Source organism: Medicago truncatula, chromosome 6, assembly GCF_003473485.1.
Source record: "Medicago truncatula cultivar Jemalong A17 chromosome 6, MtrunA17r5.0-ANR, whole genome shotgun sequence".
NCBI lineage: Eukaryota > Viridiplantae > Streptophyta > Magnoliopsida > Fabales > Fabaceae > Medicago > Medicago truncatula.
Genome location: NC_053047.1, coordinates 2241292 through 2268053, shown reverse-complemented (window position 1 = coordinate 2268053; position 26762 = coordinate 2241292). Strand labels below are relative to the sequence as shown.

At 31.4% G+C, this 26762-nt stretch overlaps 2 protein-coding genes across 2 annotated transcripts; both read right to left on the bottom strand.

Annotated features, from left to right (window-relative positions):
* Nucleotides 1-1746: 1746 nt before the first annotated feature.
* On the bottom strand, nt 1747-4374 carry LOC11424804 (cytochrome P450 82A4). The gene is made up of 2 exons (XM_003618313.3): nt 3357-4374; nt 1747-2411 (listed from the first exon to the last, which is right to left on the bottom strand). The coding sequence occupies exons 1-2, from the start codon at nt 4326-4328 to the stop codon at nt 1782-1784; spliced, it is 1602 nt and encodes a 533-aa protein (XP_003618361.1). The 5' UTR covers nt 4329-4374; the 3' UTR covers nt 1747-1781.
* Nucleotides 4375-13155: 8781 nt separating this feature from the next.
* On the bottom strand, nt 13156-16671 carry LOC11421083 (probable terpene synthase 2). The gene is made up of 7 exons (XM_003618309.4): nt 16490-16671; nt 15890-16172; nt 15296-15668; nt 14963-15181; nt 14727-14865; nt 13793-14041; nt 13156-13675 (listed from the first exon to the last, which is right to left on the bottom strand). The coding sequence occupies exons 1-7, from the start codon at nt 16604-16606 to the stop codon at nt 13382-13384; spliced, it is 1674 nt and encodes a 557-aa protein (XP_003618357.3). The 5' UTR covers nt 16607-16671; the 3' UTR covers nt 13156-13381.
* Between the last annotated feature and the right edge of the window lie 10091 nt (nt 16672-26762).

The following is a 26762-nucleotide window of genomic DNA, read 5'->3' as shown; positions in this document are numbered from 1 at the left end:
ATATAACTATTTTTCCATGTGAATTAGGAGAAGAAGACCAAATGTTGTTGCTTCTATTGTGTTCTTACCGCCCAAAAACCTGTGAAAAATGGTGGCTCATGTAAGTATATGTCTTTAATCATTATATTTGCTTCAATGAAATTAAAAATTATGCAGTTTGTGTCGAAGATGCTCTCATTCTGCTTCTATTCCACCTCTCATGTTAATACATAGTTTAGTTTAATCAAAACATTACTTAATTCGAGTAACTATTATCAATTTTTATTTGAGATGAAAAGGAAAAGAGGTGGCTACAGTTTTGCTTTGAGTAACTATACAAATTACGTACTTTTTTTTAACATAATGTAAAAAAAAAAAAAACAAGAATAACATAATGTAAAAAATTAGAGTGCAACCAGACACTGATCTAATAACAAATAGTCTTTCTAACATATAAGAGAGGGTTGGAATCAATTCTTAGTTCTTATTTCTAAATTTACATTTATAGTACATAAATTCTTGATTCTTATTCTAAAATTAGTACATAAATAATATTTATAGTTTGAACTAGCTCATGATGACAAAAAAATTATAATATTTATAGTTTGACTAGCTCATGATAAAAAAAAATTACAATATTTTAGTTAGTATTTGTCGCTCCCTCTAATTTTTTGGGCAAGATCCGCCACTCTGAATGATTCCTTAAACTTTGGGGTTTTCTTTACTTTTTTTTGTCAGCCTATTTTTTATTTTTAAATTCCTTTTAATCTTTTTTTGTTATTATAGAGCAATTGCATTTTCAACCAAAAATAAGGTAAAATATAACTGCCTTTTAATTCCTTTACATGTCTTTCACAAACAACAAATATATTCTTTAAAAATAAAATAAAATTTACAAACATGCAACTTTTCTTATATAACAAAAGAAAAGTATACAAAAGTTATCAAATAAAATGCATTTATGGTTGTGCGATAAAAATTTCTATAAACCTCTATTAATTTTCTTAGTGTCAATAAACCTTCAACTTTTTTTAAACAACCAGAGGAATTGCTAATTATTTTTTCTTTCAAATGTTGTTTTAAATGCCCCCCCTATATATAACAAAACATTTTAAACCAAAATTGAGTGTACTTAAATGATTTTTTTTTTTGAGAGATTAAATGAAAAAATTATAAGTGCATTGCATCAAGATTACCGCTTTTTAGTCAGTTAAATAATTTTTTATCATTTAACCGTATTTTAACAAACACGTGCAATGCACGGGTTGAATTCCTAGTTGTCCATTAAGCAAACACCATTTTTCAAACATCTTTTTTCTTAGTAACAATCGCTCTAATTTTTCTTAGTAATGGGTTGAATCTCCCATTACTTCTGAAACATTCATTGGATTGTTTTTTTAGGTACCCTTCCTTTTTTTTTTACAATAACTATAAATGCACAAATTGCAATGCAAACTTACCTTTTTAAACTTTTTAACAAGAACAAATTTGAACATGATAGAAAAACTGATAAAAAAAATATGCAAATGGTGAATTCAACAACAGTAAATGTTTTATTTAAAAAAATAGAGTAAATGTCGTTTGTGATATTCTTCATGAGGAGTTTATTCCTTGTATATAGCACAACTAAAAAGACAATATGTTACTAGTACTTCGAATATATAAACATTCAAGTAGTGATATTTAAACAATCATTTGAGACAACTTTTGTAATAATTTTCTTTTTCTCTCTTTTTATTGGTCGAAAACAATAGAGAGAATAAAAAATCACACCAATCATTATGTATACGATTAATATGAAATCACATAAACTCATAACAATTGTGAGACAAACGTGGTTTAATGAGAATCTCAAGTGGAGTAGCTTTGGAATTCGTTGATCCAAAGGCTTCACTCATATCAACAGCATCAGGTGTTGGATTTAAGATATCAAAGGAATGCAAAAAACTAGCTAGGGTGAAATGCAGCATTTGAAGTCCAAACGATATTCCAGGACATTTCCTTCTACCACTTCCAAATGGTAATAGTTCAAAATGATTACCTCTAACATCAACAGCTTTATGAGTGGTAAAAAACCTTTCTGGTTTGAACTCTAATGGATCTGGCCAAACACTAGGATCTGTTTGAATCTTCCAAAGATTTGTGATTAATCGAGTTCCCTTTATAACTTGATAACCACCTAAATTACAATTCTTTGAGAATTCACGTGGTCCGGAGAGAGGACCCGGTGGATACAATCTTAGTGTTTCTTTGACTATAGCTTGAAGGTATATCAATTTATTTATATCAAACTCGCTTAAACATCTCTCTTTGCCAACTTGAGCATCAAGTTCTTCTTTTGCCTTTTCCATTACAAGAGGATTATTCAAAAGCAAACATAGTGCCCATGTAAGGGTGACACTACTTGTGTCACTTCCTCCAGAAAACATTGTCTGCAAATTAAGTACAAATGTTCTAATAAGTATTCTTCGAACGAATGAGTAAATATTAATTTAACTATTAACATTTGCAATCCAATAAATATATATTCTAATAAGTATATTTATAACTTCAATTGTCCACCTTTAAACATTTTATTAAAAGGTCCTTTTTTTTTTAGATTACAAGCTCCATATTAAAAGCACTTGTTAGTCGAATGAGTGATTTGCTAAACAGTTAAAAACCCGTATTAAAAGGTCCTTTTAATATGGAATTCTGATGTAGACAAACTGGCGGCGCATATTGAAGATGAAGTGGCTCACAAGAAATGCTCACTTGAAATGGTGTAGATTTTGTATCCGATGTCAGAATGACCCGAATTATACCTTTTCGGAAAGCCTCATATCTCACGAGCAAAATTCTTGGATTTGCCAAGATGTAGGGCTTATTTTAGTCATTCGAGGTCGTCTGAACGTCCGAAATCGCATTTTAATATTTCAGCATATTATAGAATTTTCTATTTTATTTCGGTTTGTTATTTTTCCGGCCAATACGGGTTTTTGTAATTTATTTTAGTATTTATAGAGAACTTATGCAGCCTAAGAGGCATCTTTTTCATTCAATAAAATTATCGAGACTTTTCTCTCAATTCTGGTGGATTTCGGAAACCCTTATTTGATAGATTTGTGCTTGCAGCCTGTCTGTTTATTTTAGGTTTAGCGCTTGCTAACCCTTACTTCCGTCCTGCGTCAAATTCGATAAAAATGTTTGTAGTTGAAAATTTCACCATTTTTTAGCAGAATAACACATCGTTTTTCTCTCCCACAAAGTTTTACGATCAATTTTTAGTTATAAATTATCTAATTTATTTACTATTTTTATCAAATATAGCGAGATCACAAGTAAATATTCAATATCATGCTGTTCAAAACAAAATTCAATATCATAAAAATACATACCAATAGTGTGGCTTTGATTATGGTATCACCGTCAAACCCTTCAATGGTTGTTCCATCAAGCAATGAAAGTAACACATCCATGATGTCTTGATTACCTTGATCATCAAGGTTTTCAACCAAAGTCCTTTTATGGCGACGCTCCTTCAACCACTCATCAAAAATCTTGTCCAACTCCTTGGAAGTTTCTTTCATGGTCTTCACATAACCACCAAAATCAAAAAAATTCAAGCAAGGAATAATATCTCCCACTGTGATTACACCTAACAAATGCATCCATTTCTTCAAAGCATTGACACATCTTTTAGATTCTTCTTCCTCAGAACTAGTTGTTAGACCAAAATATCTTTTCCCAACAACCATTCGAAGAACCATGTTAAACGTTAAATGTGTAAACCATTGATCCAACTCTACTAGCACATAGTTTGATGAATATGACTCATTGTTTTTGCTAGTCCAAACATTAAAGAGCTCTTTAATCGATGCTTGAACTTCAGGAACACGAACATGTTGTTGTTGTTTGACTCGGCGATTTGTGAGGACCTCTAAGGTTACAATCTTGCGAAGTTGGCGCCAATAAGGACCATATGGTGCAAGACCAAACATGGCTCCATTATAACCCAAGTGTTCTGTTGCAACAAGCTTTGGACGAGACGAAACGACCGTGTCGTTCGTAGTGAAACATTCCTTGGCCATTTCCCAATTGTTGAGTATTAAAGCATGTTTAGTGCCAAGCTTGATGGTGAATAATGGTCCATATTTATCAGCTAAGGTACCTAAGACTCTATGGGGTGATTGTGTGCCACGAAAAAGTGAGAGATGACCAAGTATTGGCCATGCACCTTCGGCTATTGGCGCCTCTTTATTTTTGCTATGAACAACTTTTGAGAATCCAAATAGAATCAAACATAGGGGAATAAAATAAAGGAGTGCAATAGTTGTGCCGTTTATTAGGCTACTAAGAACCAAATCCATTATAGTTAGATGAGGTTGTATTGTGTTTGTGTAGGAGATTGGTGGATATAGATGTGCCATGAGTATTAGCTTAATATATATATATATATATATATATATATATATATATATATATATATACTTAGGTTGAGTATGTAACTATTATTCAATCATTCAATTTCATGATATGTCATACTTTTATTTTTATTGATGTTAAAATAATTTTAAATCTTAAATAAATTGTTAGTAGATATCGATATTCAACTAATCTTCAAGTTACCTAAAAATTTACTCCCTTCAATCTCAATTATAAGTAATATTTGACTTCTTACATTTATTTAATAAATGATGAATATTGTCATAGTATAGACCAAATATATTATTTGTAGTATACTGCAATGTCTTCATTGTTTGGCCTTCTCATGTACCGATCACCAAAAATTGTGCCCGCACCCATTGCGAACCTGTCTAAGCATGGCAATGTTGTGCTTTCACAGATACGTACATAGTCATCCACACTGTTAGTTGGTGATCTATATATATATATATATGTTAGTATACTAAGAGCAACGATGCACTTCTTCAAGTCATGTTCTACCCACTATATCATTCGTTTTCTGAAAGTACTCATCATGATTACCAAGGGCTTCAACGATGTGAAGGAACACATGTCTTCACATACATAACCTTTGTCAAAATTGAGCCTCCGTGTATACAGGATTTTCAGAGAAGTAGTCATTTGAACAATCGGTTATGCCCTTCTTCACGACTTCGAACAATCAACAGTGGATCTAATTGATGATTTCGGTTCAGCGTTAGGTGATTGAAAAATAAAATGTCGTAGATTTTGAGAACTCTCATCGGTAGGGAATGGTGTTGATTAACCATAAAAGATCTTGGATTTTTAAAACCATTTTCGATAAGGAATGGTGGTGATTGAAACATAAAAGATTTGGGATATTAAGAACTGTCACTTTAAGGAGTGGTGGTCGTAGATACGTCAAAGATTGAAAATATCGAGAACCATCATCGATTGGGGTTTGCATATAATTATAGTAGAGTTCCACTAGTTGGGATCCATTTGACAAAAGAAAATGCAAATATGATTGGAGATTAAAAGATAACAAAAGAACAATATGTAGAAGGTGAAATTTTGTGAAAAAAAAAATATTTATAGGAAGATAAAATTAATATTACTACCATTGGCCCTCTCCAAAATTGCTATGCTTCCAATATTTTAATGATAAAGAAAGACAATTGTATGGTTCAAACTTGATAACTATCACGTGTAATGGTATAAAATAAATAAAATATAATTATATAAAATTATTGATAGATGATTTGTGGGTCAATTGGTGTGAGACACTTTGTTGAAGTGATTAAATAGTTATTAGATAAAATTATAAATAAATAATATTTACATATATGACTCATCTAAGTACTTAAAAATAGAGAGAATGATAGATAGAGGAAAAGAGTAGAAAGAGATAGAGCTACTATTTCCATTATTTTTGACAAAACTACTGTTTCCATTATTAAGTTTCTTTTCCACGTGTAGCTTTTTCGATGGACCTACAATAATTTGAGATGAGGAAAATGACAAAAGAAAAAATGACAAGAATTTATAGTTTACTATTTTGACAAAATTATTATTGTGGTCTTTTAATTTAATTTCATATAACAGTTTATTTATTTAAATTTTTTTCATGTCATTTTGATCATTCACTCATATTTTTATATTGAATTTTTAGGCGTCAAATTAATTGTTTGTTTTCGGATATAAAATATATTTAAGACTAAAAGCTCACAAGTAAATAAAATCATATATTTGCAGTTTGAAATCCATATGAAAACACGGGTTCAAACTTTGCACTAGGATTGATTTTTTTTTTTTTTTTTTGTTTTTTTACAGAAGGACTGAAAGTTGTATGTAACCAACTGTTAGAACATCAACTCATTTCGTTTCAAAAAAAAAAAAAACATCAACTCATTTCAAATGATTAACAAAACAATAAAAACAAACAATGACGTTAGAGTGGTAAAATGTTGAAAAAGATGGGGAGGAAGATTGTTAGAATCCAACACAAGTTTCTTTGAAGGGTGTGGCCGGAGGGAGGGAAATTAATTGGGTTAAGTGGAAGAGCGTGTGTCAACCGAAGGAAAATGAAGGGCTGGGTGTAAGACATGTTAAATTGGTGAATTTGAGTCTATTGCTTAAATGGAGATTAAGGTTGTTGAGTAAAAAAAATGCCCTTTGGAAGAATGTTTTGGAGGAGAAATAGGGAAAGAGAGTAAATGGGTTGTTGGAGGGAGGTACAAATTCTTGGATTAGATATGCTTCGAGCTGATGGAAGGACATTATTAATTTGGAAGGTGGGGCGGGGCATTTATGGTTTAATGCGGAGGTGGTTAAGAAAGTTAGAAATAGATGTAATATTAGTTTTTGGAAGGTGGTGTGGAAAGGGGAGGTACCGTTCATACATAAATATCCGAGACTTTTTGCTATGTTCAATCAACAAGAGGTAACGGTGGATGAGATGTGGAATAATGACATAACCGGTGGAGTTGGGGCCTTGTTTGGAGGTGTCAATATTTTGATTGGGAAAACGATATTTTCATTAATTTATTGCAAGATTTAGGAAATTTTGTGAGGCATCTATATCTTGATAAGTGGAGTTGGAGTTTAGAGGAAGATGAATTATTTTTCGTTGAAGTCGATGTATAACAAATTGGAAGACTTGTTGCTTTGGGAGGAGGAGCGTACGGAAGAGGAAATGAGAGTTTTTGGTGAAATTTGGAAGTCATCGGCGCCATCGGAAGTGGTAGCTTTCTTGTGTAAGCTACTTCTTGATAGGACTCCAACAAGAGTTAATCTAGCGAGAAGGAATGTTTTACCTCCGGATAATGGGTAGAATTGTGGTTGGTGTGTTGATGGAAGAGACTCGTTCGCGCGTTTATTTTTACATTGTGATATGTCAATTAATGTTTGGTTGAATTTGATGTGGTGGTTTGGTAACAATTTTATCATGCCCCCAAAATTTGTTTATTCATTGGGAACGTTGGAAAGGGATACGGATAGTGTGGCTATTTTGATAATTTAGAAAGTGAGAAATGATTGTATTTTCAAAAATATAATTAAAAAGGCGAAAGAATTGGTGGAGAAAATTAAAGTTTTGCCGCGGCAACTGATTGTCTCTTGAGATGATGCTATGAGTGGGAATTGTGTGGTGCTCTTTAGGAGGTGGCATTTGTAGATGCCTTGGGTATCGGGGCATTCTTTAAGCATTTTAAATTAAGTACTCCATCCGATCCTATTTTAAATTATGTTATTGTTTGTTTTCATCCTTTCAAATCTATTTTTCATCTCTCTCTCCTCCCACACCACCTCTTCCATTACATTCGTGTCTCCAAATCTAATTTTTACATACTACGGAAGATAAAACTTTCTCTGATTTAATGTTTTTTCTTTGTAATCAAGAGTTACCCGTGAAGAAAATAAAAAAGTATGTAGAGAAAATAATACCTAAAAGAAGATTATTTGTCAGTAGATTTATGAAATGGCTCCAATTTTTTATATGGAGAATTGATTTCCTTTTTGCGTTATTTTTTATATGGCTCCAATTCATGCAATGGCGGGTACGAAGAATTGTTTGTCAAATAATGTGCATTAATTTTGTTCGTGGTTGAAATATTCCTAAAGTAAATAACAATTGTGGCCAAGATTTTAACAAACAATGGTAGGTAAATAAAATCAATTTGTTGCCTTTTTAAAAAAAAAAAAAAAATCAATTTGGATAAGTAATACGTCTTTATAGGATGTTGAATATCAGTAGTTAATTTTTTGACTTTATTTATGCAATGTTTCTAGCTTTACTAGTGCAACCTCAGTTTTACTAAAATGCTAAATAGTGTTAGCATTTAATCATGAAAAGAGAAACAAAACGATAAGAGGAAGAGATGAAGAAGAATGAGGACAAGAGTGAAAACAGAAGGAAGAAGGAGAGAAGAAAAAAACATTCTCTTAAAATTATAAACGTGGAAATAAGGCATATATTATAAATGATTTGATTTGATTTTTGAGTATGCTCTTGTTTCTTTTCCACATATGGACATGCATAATCTATTGAATTGATAAGTGTTGAATATTTTGAGCTAATCTCCTTTCTTGTTGGATCACAGCCACACAACAATGATCAAAATATCAAATACAGTGACTGACATTAGGACAAGGACAGCTTCACTCATTTGGGACGAGAGTACAAGACGAAACACACTATGTCATTTCTAGTAAAAGATGATAAATGAAATTTGGAACTTTCGTAGAACCCTAGACAACATGTTTATATTGACTTTCGTTGAAGAAAAAGAGTACTGATATATGTACAATCATTTGAAACAATTTTGATGACAATTTTTATTTTCTCTCTTCTTATTAGTCCAAAACAATAGAGAGAGAGAGAGAGAAAAAAAAAAAAAAAGAGAATAAAAATATAATGTAAGTATGAAAGAGAAAGTTATCAAAAAGTTGTAATAAAGTGGTTGTACAATTATCATTTCTCATTATAACATTGTTTATAAGCTGATTTTAGCTTATTTTAATAAGTTTTTTAAGATAATTTATAAAAACAGCTTATCCCTTATATAAAAATTAATTATTTTTTATTTTTTTATGATCAATGTTAATGTGCAAAAAAAATGTTTCTTAAGTTGAAATTATCGGGGTTTAGGTAGCCGAGTATATATGTAAATCTTAAGTACCTAGTCCAAAACTATAGTCCGGAAGGAATAATCTTGTAGCACATCTTCTTGGGAAATTTTGATCGACTTCCAGATGTTGCTAGTAACATGTTGTATCATGAGAGATAACTCCAAGCAAAGAATAAATAAATAAGGTAGAGTGGATCTTCTTGTGGTAAACCCCTCTACGGTTTGAAACTATCAAGTTTTTCACCATTCCACTTAAAAGAAAGTGAAGAAAAGGTAATACAACTCATGATCAAATTAATTGTGGAGGGAGGAAACCCAAATTCCGAAAGGGTTAACCTTAGGAAATTCCAATCTACCCAATCATAAGTCTTCTCAAAGTCCACTATAAATAATAAAAATCATTTGTTACCTTTTTTCCTGCGCATACAGTGAGAAATCTCTTGAGCAATAATTGTGTTATCAGAAGTACCTCTATTGGGAATGAAAGAGCTGTGAAGAGGACCAATAAAATCATCCAAGAAAGGTCTGATGATACGTCTAACTAGAACTTTTGAAATTGTCTTTAAAAGCACGTTGCATAAGCCGATAGGACGAAACTCTTTGAAACTCTTGGCAATATCAATTTTCAGGATGAGAACAACCAAGGTCTCTACAAGAGTATGATCAATAACGCCGGAAGAAAAAGCACCAAACAGGCAGACACCATTTCCCATACATCATGCCCAACAATATGCCAACAAATTTTGTAAAATATCGGTTGAAATCCATCATGTCCTAGGGCTTTGTAAGAGTGCATAGGGAAAATAGAATCTTTAATCCTTTCCATAGTGACAGGCAAGAGAAGCTGGTCCATCAAGCTAATGCCAAGAGATGGAATATTATCCAGTTGTAAACTATATGAGAGGTTTACAGGGATCATTTGATTGGGATAGATGCATAAAAAACTTTGAGGCTTCCCTTTTGAGAGTGCTTGCATTCGTGCACCATGTTTTCCACATTCAAACCAGAAATTTTATTTCGCCGTCTTCTGATGATGGCCTGCGTGTATAATAAAAAGGGTAAAAAAAATGGTAAAATCAAATAACAAAAAGGGTAAAATTTACTTTCTTTGCTAATAATAAAAAATAACGCTTGCTTATGGCTTTTGCACATATAAAACGTTTTGATCCTTGTCTCCCCACAATCGTTTCTATTTGAATTTTTTTATATATATTGTATTACTAGTTTTACCTTCTCTTTAGGTTGTTTGGTAGAGGTTTTCTCTTGCAAAAATACTTATGTGCAGTTCTTCGAATAGCTAGTGTTCATCCGGTTCATAACTTTAGTTACAAAATAAATTATTAAAACTGCCCAACCGCCATTAATCCAAATCATTTTTAAACGACAATGTTTAGGTGCATTCATGTGAAAAACTGAGCGAATAGTGTGTAGGGAACGATACCTAAGTATTCTCCTTTCTTGTGTTGGTTTTCCCTTTTAACTGTTTTTCACCATTGGTGGTGATCATTGTTGTTTCTTAGTATTATTAGACGACTTTGGTTACACCATGGAAGATTTTATCGGACTTGGTCCTGTGATTTTTGATAGATATTTGGCAAGTGTACCAAAAACTATCGAAGTAGTAATAAATATTATTCCACAAGGACTGTATTAATCTCAATTATAGCAATGACGTTATCGTTTATGATACGTAAAAGATATTTGGTTTGCCCTAGGCAGTAGAGTTGGGTTTAATAAACAGTAAATAAAATGCGAGAGAAAATTACTTCGAGATGAATGATTAAGCCGGTTAATCCGCTATTGCTCTATATGAGTAGTCTACCTCCCTTTATTCTCAATTACTATTCAATCTTTACGACAAATTAACTAAGTACTTTTGATCAATCTCTTGACTCAAAACCATTTCCTAAGTTATAACCTTTTAATCTCTTAAATCGATTGAATAACTGCGGAAGCTATGTCAGAACGTTAATTCATAGGTCATAACCCTCAATTTCTTATCTCTAGGTTCCTACGTTGAATTAAACAGAATTGATATTTCATGATTAAAAGCTGGTGTTAGTAGTCATTCAATTCCTAAGATCAATTTATGTTATTGAAAGAAGCTAGGATCAATAGTCATGCAAACAATCATATGAAAAGCAATGAACACAAATAATTATGAATAATATTGATAATAAAGAGAGCTTCAACTACTGATCCATATATTACAATAGGTTCATCATGGCTCAATCAATCTAAGAGTTTAGCTACTCATATCAAAACGATCATAAGCATAAACAAGAGTAAACATACATAAATCCGAACTAACTATGAGTTGGTATGAGATTCAGGGCTTGTTCTTCAGTCTCCTGCTGTCTTCTATGCTCAAAATTGAAGTAATAATCAATACCCTAATCCTTGGCCGCAACTGACATTATATAGAAAGAATTTTAAGCCGGTGAATCTGCTATTGCTCTATATGAGTAGTCTACCTCCCTTTATTCTCAATTAATATTCAATCTTTACGACAAATTAACTAAGTACTTTTGATTAATCTCTTGACTGAAAACCATTTCATAAGTTATAACCTTTTAATCTATTAAACCGATTGAATAACTGCGAAAGCTATGTCAGAACGTTAATTTATATGTCATAACCCTCAATTTCCTATCTCTAGGTTCCTATGTTGAATTAAATAGAATTACTATTTCAGGATTAAAAGCTAGGGTTAGTAGTCATTCAATTTCTAAGATCAATTTATGTTATTGAAAGAATCTAGAGTTAATAGTCATGCAAATAATCATATGAAAAACAATGAACACAAATAATTATGAATAAAGACTGAATAATATTGATAATAAAGAGAGCTTCAACTACTGATCCATATATTACAATAGGTTCATCATGGCTCAATCAATCTAAGAGTTTAGATACTCATATCAAAACGATCATAAGCATAAACAAGAGTAAACATACATAAATTCGAACCAACTATGAGTTGGTATGAGATTCATGGCTTGTTCTTTAGTCTCCTGGTGTCTTCTATGCTCAAAATTGAAGTAATAATCAGTACCCTAATCCTTGGCCTCAAGTGGCTTTATATAGAAAGAATTTTAGGGTTTCAGAAAGCCCATCATCGTGCCACGTTACGGGACAATCGTGGCACGATCACTTCATTAATCTGACGTGACTGCAAATTCATCAAACCATCGCGGCACGTTTCACAGTTCATCGTGCCACGAAGTTTCCAGAAAGTATCCTTGAATTCCACATCCTTGCAACATGGCACGATCTTTGCTCATCGTGGCACGATTCTTCATATTTAGGAATATTTTTCTCTTTTCTTCTTTTGGGCTCTTATTCCTGTTTTGATCTAATTTCACCATGAATTACAAGCAGATGACTCTCTAATTGTCATAAACACGAAATAAACATGACTAAAAACTAGTGTTGATGCACGGTCATTAATTTTTATTTATTTTTCATGTTTAAAGAAGCTTATGGGGTTAAAAACTCGTGTGTTTGATGTTAATTTTTTTGTCTGCTATTGCCATGGTGCTTTGGAGTTGGATTTTGTTGTTTGTGTTTTTTTCTCTTTTTATTTTTCTTAATTTCGAACAAATAAGGACCAAACCATGCTAAGTTGACCAACAAATCAAGATGTCCAAATAAAAGATTAAATAACATAAACAGGAGTACAAGTGTTCTTCGTTCAAATCCCATTAAGTTTAAATAATTGGCAATTAATATGTGCAATTCCAAGAGCATTATGACAATGAGTTGCCTATAACTGTTTTTTGATTGTATATATGGTTTACCTATAATGGATTACTTCGAAGAAGAATCTGCAAATATAATGCTTAAAAAGGTATTTGGTACACAATGCATATAAAGGTATTATTCAGTATGAAAAGTGACATCAATTTAATTCAGAATCGGATTGTAGGGGTTTTGAAGTTTAATGAAATTGATGTTGTTCGAAATGTGTAGAAATATTTACAATTTCTTTGATTTTGTGACAATTGTTACGTGAATGATTATATACCTGCAATTAGACATGATTGGTATAATTAAAATTTAGACATGATTGGTACACAATTTAGGTAGCAAATAAGTTATCTAATTAACAAGAATTTGAAATAGCATAACTTGCCCTAGATAGTGCATAACTGTTTCAAATTACACATAACTTGTTCGTATATTACATCAAAATAAGATATCTTTCTGTTTGCAACAGACTTGACCAAAGTGCATAATTAAGCCTAGATATTACATCAAAATAGCATAAATTGTTCAAATATTGTGAACCAAGCAGCACATAAAGCACACATGCATTTTTCTAATTCAAACTTGAAACATAAAGCACAAAACATAAAAATTAATGATCAAATTGGAACTGGATCAACAAGAACAGCTTTGATATATGACTTCATTAGTCCTTCAGAACGTGTGTAGTTATCTTCATCTTTGTAAACTACATCCATAAAACGCGCAAGGTTGAGAGCGCGGGTTAGAAACGGCATTGGAACTTTGGTTGGCCTAAGACATTCCGAATTTACAACTTTCCAAGCAATTGCAATTTCCTTTTTGCATTCTTGAATAGCAGCTTCCCTTGACATACCATATTGCTTCATATAGCAATCCAGCAATGAGCAAACATGTCCTCTTTTACGTTCAAACTATGTAATAAAAAAAAAAATCAATGCAACAATTTCTATTGTGTAAAAAACTTACATTAGAGAGAAATAAAGCTTAAATTTTCTATATATCTAGATATAGATGTGATATATAAATACCTCACTGGTCACAATTTCATCCATTAGTCTACAAATAGTAGAAATTGCATCAACAATTTTTGGCCAATTAGATACCCACTTGAAAATGTTCTCTGTAGCTGTCTCACCCATGCCAATGTAAGAACTTGTTGTGAGTAATGAATGACAACATGTTATTTTTGATATTTGCAAGTATTCTTCTACCGTTGGTACATAGTTATTGTTGAACCATCTAGCTTCAGTTACATAAGCTTGGACAACCATTTGGAACTGTCATCAACACAATATAAAAAAAATAAAAAATTATATTTTAAAACATATCAAAAGATCGGACGGATGTCATTGTTTGTGTGAATCAGATATCTCTGCAAAGCTCTTCCAGCTGAACAAATTTAATACTGACATATTTTTAGGGTTGAATTTGAACTCATAATATCTGATTAAGTTGGAAGAGATCTCTTACTATCTCATTAATTAGGATTTCGCAGTAGCAACTTTGTTGAGGAGTACATCTCTTTCTGATTTTTAGCAAGGTTTGTCCGGGGGATTTCCAATATACTTCAAACAAGTATTTTTTTTTTCTTAATTATAAATAATATTAATATGCTAGTTGTTATGTTGCTGTTTTTCTTCCTTATTAGGATTCAAAAGACGAATGATTATATATGGAGAACAAAGTTTTATTCCTGTTTGAAATAATTCTTGATCAAGTTATAATTACCTCACGACCGAACTCGAATTACCAGCCCCCTTTACATATTCACTCAATTCTAAAATTATTTATTAGTTTTATTACAAAATCACTAAAATAATAAAATATTTTTCTAAAAAAAAAATTGAGATTAATTTCTAATATAAGTTATATTTGCCTATCAATTACTATGTAGAAACAGAATATCGTTCATGATAAGTTTTTGCTAATAATTAGTATTTAAAAGAAAGAACAAACTCATACTTCTTTTATATAGTATTTAAGGGTGTATAGCCTTCCTTCTTTGGTCATATCTTCTTCTACTTCTTCCAAAACCTTCAAGACTGATATATAAATTAATTTCATGTAGTTAGGAAGACCGTCCATGCTGCTAATATCCCACCTGAAAACCACACTTTCATTACAACCATGAATTTTTTTTATAAGCAAGGAAAAAGAAATGTGAAGAAAATTTATGTAACTATGATGCATTAATCAACCTTTCAATTGCCTTGGTAAAAAGTTCGAGTTCATCAATGCTTCCGTATGCATCATATGTATCATCAATGATCGATAATAAGGCACCTAATTTTGTCAATTTTATCCTTGCTTGAGAATATTGGGGCTCAAAATATACAGCCAAGACCCAAAAACACATTTCCACAATCCTATCTCGTACATATGGTAGGTTTTTAGGGATATCGATTTCCTTCCACCATCTATAAAGTTCAAAAGCAAAAAAGTTATATAAACAGATTAATTTTGTAAGTAATATTCCTGTTAATATTGTTTCGTTTCAAAGGATTTTGATCGTGTGTTATTGAAGTACTTACTTGCAAATTTTTCCGAATTCCTTTCGATGAAGACATTGGAGAATATTGAAATCCAATTTTGCCAAAGTGAGTAGAGTTTCATTGTGTGAAGGATCTTTCTCATAGATTGAAATGTACCTTCGTGCCTCTAGCCTATGGAAGTTCCTATGGAGAGCCTGCTTTAAGCTATGTTTGACTTGTGCTGCAAGAAAAGGACTCAATTGGGTAACAATGGACTCGAGGTGAGTTGAAGTAAAAGCCAATGCCTTTTCCAAGATCTCCTCTCCATGAACCATCATATGTGAGGCTTCATACAAGCTTAACATCCCCTCAACATCTGTGATAAGTCTTTCACTAAAGTTTCCTTGTTCATCCTTGAATTGGTTGAACACATCTATATATTTGAGTTACCACCAAAAAATTAGAGATGACAAAAAATTAGAGACTAGGTTTAGGGTTTAGGACTTAGAATGTACAAAGTACGAATTTTTCTTGCGTATAGTAATTTTTTTTGTGTGTGTGAACTAAGTGTGCTTCTCAATTTTTTCAATTAATTATTGTAAGTAGACCATGAATTAATTCAAAAGAACAAATGTAAATTAGTTTGATGCATACTGGGTGACACATGAAATCCTTGTTGCCTCAACAGCCTGAATAGAACAGAAAGAGTGCAAAGGTTGTCTTGAAGAGTTATTTCTCCATTTTCAACATAGCTCTTGTGAATGTATTGCATAACTTCATCAATCTCATTTTCGTAATGATAGCTCACACCCAAACGACATATCGAATCAATTAAGTTAATTTTTTCTGAGGGCTTTTCAGTTTTTGAGATATTAAACATGTTTCTCACTTCCTTTTTTAGTGCATCAATTTGTGCTGAGATATTCTGATCAAGCTCCTGCAAGTGTTTGAGAATTTATATTTTGAAGCAATAAAAAGACATTTATTGATGAAAAAATAGAGATAACAAAAAAAGACATTTCCAAGGGCTCAACTTTTTGATGTTTAATTTAGGGTTTGAACGGAAGATAAATAAAGTATGATAAATAATTGTTTTTTTTTTTTTTTTGAAGGATGATAAATAATTGTTGTATTTAGGAATTGAGTTCGACTTCTTCCAAAGAGTTTGCTCTTATATGAAACTCATTTATCATTTAAGTCTAATCAGTTTGTAATATCTATGATTTAATGGAATAAATAGCAATATGTACATACCACAGATTCTGAATCATATTGAATGAAATAATCTCCCCAAACGCAAGGGTGGAAATCTGCAAGATTTCTTTGCAAGTCAGATTTGGCATCATGACTGAAGCAAGCTGCATGGGACATCCTTAAATATTGAAATCAATTAATGGATGATTAAAACCTCTTCTTGGTCAACTTGTTTTTGTAGGGGCAAAGAGTGTGTCTATAAAGGTATTTATAGCAAACTTTTTTTTTTTTTTTATCTATTTTTAGACGAAATAACACTATTTATTTGCATTTATAGTTTTCATTTTTCTTTAAATGACAAATGTTTTATTTTTGTGTGTGTTAATTTTTTGGTTCTCATAAGAAGATTACATTGATAATTTTGATGTTTCATCCATAAATTAAATTATGATTTTTCTTTAAATGACAAGTTTTATTTTTGTGTGTGTTAATTTTTCGGTTCTCATAAGATTACATTGATAATTCGATGTTTCATCACACTTGCAGTAAACTCTGGTGAATCAAATTAATTTATTTCCATCTCATATAATCTCTAGTGTAAACTTAATTAGGGGGTGTTTGTTTCAAGTTTACAAAATATAATTTTGGGGATAATTTTTCTGAGAATATAACGATGGAAATTTTATTCCTGTGAGAAAATGTGTTTGGTTAATATTTAAACTATTCATGGAAATGACTAATAAAGCGATATTTGTGGATATTAATATTAATTATTTTATTCGCACCTTCATGAGAACTTTATACCTCCCAATTTCCTTAGGGTGTGTTTGTTTTAATTATTTTTCTCTTTCAAATGACAAATGTTAATTGTTTTTGTTAATCTTCAAGTTCTTGGAAAAAGAAGTCACGATAATTCAGAGTTCAGCCGTGACTCGTGGGGTATGTATAGTCTAACAAAAAATATATTTTATCCAAAACTTAAATTCAGATATTTTCGAATAATTTGATCTTTAATAAAACTCATTAACTAACAGATGAATTTTTCATCCCCACACTCAGGGAAGGAGCCAAGTATGTTTAAAATATAATTCTATAGTATCCATGTATGTATTATGATGTATTTGCTTACGAACACTTCATACTACTTGCTTCGTTACATCTTTTAAACTTATACTACTAATAGATTCTATAAGTTGTTTACCATGAGGTATTTGCTTACGACTACTTCACACCTCTTGCTTTTCTTTTGGTTGTTTCAAGCACTTTCTGATTTTTTATTGGTAGAAGTTGTGTTTCACTTTGTCTAAATTTAAAAGGTTTAAATGATTTTTGTCCTTTTATTTCAACTAAATTATGGTTTTAATCTTTTTAATTTTTAAATTGTTAAATATATTTTTAATCCCTACAAAATTACGAGCCTTAAGTGTTGTTCATATTAAATTTAATTATAATTTTAGTTCTCCATTATATTCCAAATTGTAATGAAAGTCTCTATTTTAAAAACTTTTTTTTAAAAATGAATATTTCTATTCCTCAAAATAGTAAATAGGGACTACAGGTGAATAATTTTTTTGGGTGATTAAACTTAAAAGCTCATAATTTTGTACGGACTAAATACTTATTTAACCCTTCTTAAAATTGAATTTTTAATCTACTTATTTCATAACTTTCAATATATTCTACCTTCACTCAATTTTAAAGGTTTTTTATTTTATTGATGTAGCTAGGAAATGGTTGTTTTAAGATTAATTCTGCAATATCATCTAATCCTATAATAGTCGTTGTGTCACATCAGTAAAAAAAAGCTACAAAAATGTGTATAGGTGAAAATTATTCAAAGTTGTAAAATAGTGAATCCAAACATTCATTTTTTATGCTTTTAATTTTCGCTCGAGCTAGAAAAATTTCTTAAAGGTGGCGAGCGAAATACAACCAATTGTATTTGTTAATAGAATCCACTAGCTATAGCATAAAGGGTTTTCATGTCCAATTGCATAGTTTTTTAATCCATCTTAATCAAGTCTCTTTGTTTAAAGCAGTATTATTTTGTCTGACTCTTTTAATTTGGAATCAAATCCATCACTCTCTTCTCAGCATTAAATTATTTTTCATCAATTTGCGTACATTATCTTGCACCATATTTATCAAATCACACACAAATTATCAAGTTTTGATGTCATAAAATTGGCTGCTATAGTGTTACGTCATAGCAGTGTAATAAAAACATTGAACAAGATTATTCTTTTATCATACTCTTTTATTTATTATTATGAGACTTGACAAAACGATGGTAGTGTTAGGAAAATTCATTTACTTCTTCTCCGTTTGTTTTTTGATGTGTTTGTTTCTTTTATTTTGGGTATATCATAATTAGCTTCGTTGGGGCCAACATATTTTTTTTAAGAGTTGAAAATTTGGATAATAGTTTAAATTTGTGTAGGTGTAAGCAATGAAGTAATATCTTTTTAAAAGTAGGAATATACCACACCATGATACTACCCAATTCAAGTAGCGTTAAATTTTTGGAGGAACAACAAGTAAAAGCAGCGCAACAAAGAAAGAGAGAACCGACGAGGAACTTCGTCTCATGGTTATCTTAATTTTCATGTAGTTTATACTAGTGTGCTGCCCGCGCGTTGCACGGGTGTAAGCGACACTCAGTACAAAACTGACAAACTCAACGCGATGATAAAAAAATACAAACAAATCATGTTCATCTTCGATTCTAAAAATGAAAACCATGGCAGTTACCGTCGGTCACAGACTACTCAAGGTCACCACGACACACGAACAAAAACAAAAATCATGGCAGTTATAAATTTCTTGGATATATATTTGCACCAATTCTTTTGGGATCAATTTCTTGTAAACATTCTTGCATCAATTCAGTAAAATCTTATGAAATTTATATTTAAGTCTTCTACTATGTGTTATGTGATTCATAGTAGGGGACTGAGGGAGAACAATTATTTTGAAGGCGAAATTTCACTAATGAAACGAAAAAATAGATGGCTTTACCTATAGAATGATAATATATAAGTTTAATTACACTTTTGGTCTTCGTGTTTTGGTCTACTCACGAAACTAGTCTTGCCTTTTTAAAACAGAACAAAACGGTCCTTCAATTATCATTTTTGTTGCATTTTTCGTCCTACCCCTCATTTTATTCTCCAAAACACAGAGAAATGACAGTTTTAGACCTTCCCCCTATGCTCAACCATGAAATAAACAAGGAATAAAGCATGTGGGTACAAAGAATCCACTTTATTCAACACACTAACCAAAAAAAACCCTAATTTCTAAAATATGTTTCAAATTAGGGTTTTTTTGGTTAGTGTGCTGAATAGAACTAGTACATCTACTTGTGCTGCCGTACGGGTCATATACATTATGAATATTTATATAATGCAAAAAAATATATATAACATAAAGAAACTACGATGCATAATTGTAGTGTGATAACTAAAAAAGTCACATAATATCATAAAATGGTTACATGTTCGGGAAAACTTCCTTATACACTCATTTGTGGTTGTGTTTATGCAATCACCATGTTTATTACTAATTAATTCCTACCTAATAGTGTACAATTAATATGGGGACAACCACAGTTGTAAGAAAAGAGAAGGCACCTGTACTATTAATTACATTGAGCACCAATCCAAATGCACGACAATGCCAAACTTCTTTTCTTTTAATTTTTATGTACTTTAAAATGATTCATTTACTTAGTGTGTAAGTAATTGATTTGTTTATGAGGAATCACATTAAGGCTCATTTTTTTGCCACTTCACCAAACCACTTAAGTATGGCCTTCATGTTGTCTTATCTCATGTTTTGTCTTATTGACTATAGAACTTTAGCAATCGGTGCAGGATAAGTCCCAACATTGAATATTTGTTGTTGATAAAGTGTTATGTGAGTTGAATCTTGCCATGTGAAGTGTTATATCTCTTATTGCCCAACAAATTACGTGTTGTTCCATCTGTCGTGTGTATTCGTGCCTAAGGTTTATCGTGCTATATAGCATGACTCTAACTTAAATTACACTTATAAGACGTTAATATGAACTGCAAATTAGATAATTAGATCATTAACACTTTATAGTTTTTATCATTATGGTTCTCTATTTTTTTTTTTAATTTATTGACAGAAGCATATCAAATAAAGGTACTGCTATATCAAATGCATAAAAATCTGAAATGGCACCTACGTTGATAACAATGCAACGGGATTTATAAGTTAAAATTTTCTGTTGTATATCAGTACACTTAGAATTGAAAAGCGAAATGATATATACCATAAAGTCGTACTACAAACACTGAGATTAATCAGATCGCTTTTGTTTAAATACAAAGAGTTGACGAAAAAAGTGTGGAGAGGAACATCAATAGGATTTTCCTATTTCGATTATTTATATTTAATTTATAATTTATAACATCATTCACAAAAAAACTAACTATATGCTACACATCTACAAACTGATTCTATTTTGAACTTTATTTAATAGTCTTTAGAGCCATTTTTGTCACGACTACAATTTGCTAGACTTAATTATCTGATTTGGTGCTGCCAAATGCACCTTCACAACAGAAATAAGGGTGCAATGAATCAACACAGTGCAACTTACAATCTTGAGAAGTTATGGGTTTTATGTATGTAAGCATGCTCATTGTTCACGAAAAACTGAGCAAAACGTAATCTGCACTTGAACCAAACTGAAAATAACTTACAAAATGACGAAGAAACTTGAACTGCAACTGATGTGTGAAACATAATTGAGTAATTCCACCTCTAGCATATCAGGTTGATAATGATTCACAGACGGCAGCACAATGTATAATGGGTAACGACAATGATGTGTCAAGATTCCAGTGAAAACCTAGCAAAGCATTTAACTTATATAACTGATCTATAATTTATATTAAGTCCTGAAAGGGATAAATTCACCATTGACAATTTCATATAGAGCAACGCTCAATATATTATATTATAAATCGATTGATATAAATACGAAAACATGGTTCAGCAAAAAGGGCTTAAAATTACAACACCAAAATCCAAAATACTTAAAAACAACCCAACTGCAAAAAAATCAAAACACACTGCAGAAAAATAAACAGTTGCTTGCCATGCTGCTCAACTCATGCTAATCCTTCTCAGTCTTGATGCACTTGACTACTGGTTTGTTGGTTGATACTTGACTAGCATCATCTTCGACCATTTCTGATCCCACAGTGTCAGATAGTCTCTTGCCGACAACTTTGCTAGTTGGTGTTATCTCTTCATCCTTTGACTTCACATCAGTTTTCGATGAATCTCCACACTCAATTAAGCGCTGCTGCAAATCACATTATCGGAAATCGGTGAGTATCATTAAATTTAAACAAAATCAGATGCACTGTAAATTGATACTTGACATGAGTGATGTATCAATAGATGAGACTGAGCATGTCAAGATTTCAAATGGAGTCAGAAGATGAGACTGAATCAGAGGAAGAAGACATTGTGGGGTCGAAATCAGGGACAATTGCGGCTAGCTGAAAGACTTTAGTATGAGGAATTGGTCAAAAAGGGCAGTGTTACGGTGGAGCTCCCCTACACTCTTGGCGGTGGGAGTGAGCTGAGGAATCGCAAAGAGGGGGTGGCCGGTGGGTTAGGTTAGAGTAATGGTTCCAATGAGATAGATATCAACACCATGTATTGGAAATATACGACATTATTTGTCATTTACAATGCAATAGAAAGCATTGTAAATAGCAGATCATTATGCTTGATCTCAACGGCTGAGATGTGTTTTGATTGAAATCAACGGTCAACATTCATTGGAGCCAAAAACAATTAGGTTTAGGGTTGGAATTAGGGTAAACATATTTGTTAGGATTAGATATAAAGATAGATTCCTTGTGCCCACATGTTTTATTCCTTGTTGATTTCATGGTTGAGCATAGGGGTAGGTCTAAAACCGCCTAAAACTATCATTTCTCTGCGTTTCTGGAGAATAAAATGGGGGGTAGGACGAAAAATGCAACAAAAATGATAATTGAAGGACCGTTTTGTTCTGTTTTAAAAGGGCATGACCAGTTTCGTGAGTAGGCCAAAACACGAGGACCAAAAATGTAATTAAGCCTAATATATACACACTACGTGAGAGCACCCTTAGAAAATACCACCGTAACCGAAAAAGAAATACCGCTTCATAAGAAAAGCATAATCTCATCATTTATAAAAATGATATTATCCTTTTTAGCATCTTAGGTGATTGTAATTGATAACAAACTTTCCACCACAGAATTATAAGTATAATGGTACATCTTAACAACAACAATGCAATGAGACATGCTCCAAGGAACACTGAAAAGTGTCACACGACTTCTTTCACGTGGGATTAATCCAAGGTACAATAACACAAACGACATCCACAAACAAAAGTCATTCATTTTCAACAACCCTTCCATATATCAATTGAATAAGTGACTCCATGCCATCATCCACTACAAAAGCTTCCTTATATCTCCTCTTACGGCTTTGTTTTACATCCCCACCAACAACTCCTCCAACAACACTGGAGTCTCCCCCCTTCTTGACTTATATACCATTGGAGATAGACAAATCAAATGTATCATGAGGAGATTCAACAACTTGAGCAACCTCAACATGTTGAGGCAGTTCCTAAAATGAAAATACAACTGCTTAAGTCAACCAACAATCTTTAGATAAAGCTAATTATCAAGCACACAAAATACCTCACCAAATAAATCTTCCATCTCATTAGGATACAAAGAAGATCCTCCATCCTAGTAAAAAACAAAATCATAACATAACCAAAATAATCAAAACATTAAAACACAAAAAAACACTTGAATAAAACAGCAACCTGCAATGTGCATTGCATAAAACCTACCAATGACATCAACACATCACAAGTATCATGTGCAACCATCATTGATACACAATCACTAAGAAGGAAAATAGTTTCCTTCTCAGAAAGCCACATATCAATTCCCTCTTCAACTCCAAAGTAGCAAGCAATAACAATTAAAACTACTTCCTCATTTGAAGAACATAAATCATTCAATTTTGTTATTATCTGGTCTTCAACAAAATCAGCATGCCTACTCATTCTCAAATCATGGAACCAAAGAAACACAATCAAAGCAAGATACCAATCAAAATAGCAACATATTCTGCACCTAATGGCTATGAGATGAGCATTGTGTGATATATATAAAATTGAGTAAATAGTCAATTTCCCCCCTGAAATTGTAAGTTTCATCAATTACCCCCTGAAATTAACAAAACTTCAATTACCCCCCTGAAATTTCACAACGTTAGTCAATTTACCCCCTCCGTCAAATTTTTCTGTTAGTGAACATGACGTTTTGCAAATAACCCCCTGAAGTTTTGCACTTATGTGCAAAATGCTCCCCAAACTTAAAAATTTATATTATTTTTTTTCTTAAAAACAAACAATTAATAGTTAAATATTAAAGCTAACTATTAATTTTGGAGTTTGGAAAAACAACATGCATATATACATCAAAATAGGAAAAAATGTGTATTTTTAAAGTGACAATAATGGTTATTTCTAATAGACAAATTATTATTTTTAGAGGTTTATAAACAAATTAATAATCAGATTTAAATTTATATTTTCTCCTTCACCATCTTAGTCTTTTAACTCCTCCAACTCCTTCAACAATTTGCTCAAACCATTTAAACTACACAACCCCCAATATTAATTCACAAATCATCCCATTATTGTCACTTTAAAAAATACATATTTTTCCCCATTTTGAAGCCTATTTTGATGTATATATGCATGTAGTTTTCCCAAATTCCAAAATTAATAGTTAGTTTTAATATTTAACTATTAATTGTTTGTTTTTAAGAAAAAAATAATATAAATTTTTAAGTTTGGGGGCATTTTGCACATAAGTGCAAAACGTCAGGGGGTATTTGCAAAACGTCATGTTCACTAACAGAAAAATTTGACGAAGGGGGTAAATTGACTAACGTTGTGAAATTTCAAGGGGGTAATTGAAGTTTTGTTAATTTCAGGGGGGTAATTGATGAAACTTACAATTTCAATGGGGAAATTGACTATTTACTCATATAAAATTCATAACTCGGTGGGGAGGGAAAACATCATTCGAACAATGAATATAATAATAAAAGTCATTAAAATGACATAAATTTTTCAGTAAAAACAAACCAGACAACATCAGAGGCAACTCTGACAACCAAATAGGTGCAGATAAACAATTTTTGGACTATAACATAAACTGGAAAAAATACAAATGTATTAAAAGATTTCCCTATTTAGCAAGGGGACAAACACAAACAAGGATTAAGAATTTACTAATTTACAAATCAATAACAATTAATGGTATAGTATTTTAAACATGATTAAACCACATAGAAGATATGAAGTTTTCTTAGTTAAGAAATTGTTCCAGATTGAATCTTAGGCAATGTGCATATCTCCAATTCCATATCAACACACATAACAATTCATCAACTAAATAAACATGAGCAATTAAAATCAGAAAACTAATAGCATTAAAGGATTTTGGAACGCTAAACTAAATACATCTTCTACAACTCAAGAAAAGCGAAAAAGATAAATTAAAAGACCCTTTAAACGAAAAGAATGAGACAAACCTGACAACAACAGGCCAAAAAATTGGAAGGAATGTGCTATCATCAAAAATGGAATTCAACCGTAAAGAGAGAGACTATTCTTCTCTTGTAAGAGTTATTGATTTCTCTCCATATTTAGCCTAATTTCTTTGATTAGGTTAGGTAGAAGATCTTCTCTGTAATTGTTTGGTCATGTAACATTTAATGTCCTTTAAATATAATTGATTGCTCTGATGTTATGCGTCTACAAATGTCCATGAACGGATCTATTACATCACAGCCAACATGTGTCCGATATATATTTACAACAGATTATTTTCAGTTTTCACTCATTAATTTATACATTAAATGTCTTAGGCAAAATTACACTTTTAGTCCCTTAACTTAATTTCAGGTAACAGTTTGGTCCTTTATCTTTTTTTCATTTCAATTTGATCCTTTTTGTCCTTTTTCATATACATTTTCAAGCTTCAAATCTAATATTCTTATGCAAACATAGAAGAGGATAATAGATTTGAAGACTGAAAGACCATAAGAAAATAAAATCATGAATTTTAAGCTTAAAAATTCATATGAAAATGGACAAAAAGGACCAAATTGAAATGAAAAAAAGATAAAGGACTAAACTATTACCTGAAATTAAATTAAGGGACTAAAAATATAATTTGGCCAAGGACTTATGCATTTCCCATAAATCATTAAACTTAGAGGGTTCAGGAAGGACAAAAATCCTTTTTAAGTCTCTACTAACAATACAAATCGAGAGGGGGCTCAGGAAGCATCATCACAGCCGACAAAACTACTTCATGGTAAATAAATCAGTGAACTTAGCCTTAGCCATTAAACTCAATACACAAAATCACAATTTCAAAACAAACAAAAATCTAACAATACTCAGAATCACCGTTTCCCCTAAAAAAATCACAATTTCAAAAACAAAACAAAAAGCCACAAAATCACTAGTTAATGTGACCCACAAAGCTAATGAATTATGGTCCTTTTTAATTACTCTCTTTGTCTATTTTTAAATGTCACTTTATGAAGAAAAAAATAATTGTCTCAAAATAATTATCATTTAAAAATATCAATGTAGCATCTATTCTCTAATTATCAAATTTAATGTCTATCAAAAGTTCAATTTTACCCCTTCTTAATTTTTTGAACTCTTCTTAAAATTATATCTTATGAATATATATATATATGTCTGAGTTTTTTTCCTTTATCATTTAAAAAATATAACAAACACGATACAAATATATATATATATATATACTTACTTTCTCATTATCCCAATTATACCTTTAAACAACTCTTTATATGAGGGGGTGCTAGGTGCCAGAAACAGCCAAAAATGCATTTTCTTCTGGAATTTTTCTTTGATTTTTGTTGTTGAAGGTTGATTGAGATGATATGAAGATGAAGAAGATGAAGAAAACCAAACGTTTTTGAATTAAAACTAACGGAAAGGACCAAAATATGTAAGGAGAGAAAGTTAAGATACCAAAATAAATCAAATTTTAATTAAGCGACCAAAGCGATACTAATTAAATAGTTAAGAAACCAAAATACAAAAGTGCAATTTAGCATTTTCTTTTTCATACCTTTTCTATTTATATGTATATGTTTAAATGGACTTTACCAAACAAATTTCTTCTCATTTTTTATCACGTACGTAGAGTAAAAGAGTAGG

Excerpts from the sequence above, each read along its gene's own strand:
- LOC11424804 (XM_003618313.3), bottom strand. The coding sequence starts at position 4,328 with ATGGATTTGGTTCTTAGTAGCCTAATAAACGGCACAACTATTGCACTC. Across the intron at positions 2,412-3,356 it reads TAATCAAAGCCACACTATTG|ACAATGTTTTCTGGAGGAAG; the intron begins GTATGTATTTTT and ends CTTAATTTGCAG.
- LOC11421083 (XM_003618309.4), bottom strand. The coding sequence starts at position 16,606 with ATGTCCCATGCAGCTTGCTTCAGTCATGATGCCAAATCTGACTTGCAA. Across the intron at positions 14,866-14,962 it reads TTTACCAAGGCAATTGAAAG|GTGGGATATTAGCAGCATGG; the intron begins GTTGATTAATGC and ends TGTGGTTTTCAG. Across the intron at positions 13,676-13,792 it reads ATGAAATTGTGACCAGTGAG|TTTGAACGTAAAAGAGGACA; the intron begins GTATTTATATAT and ends TTTATTACATAG.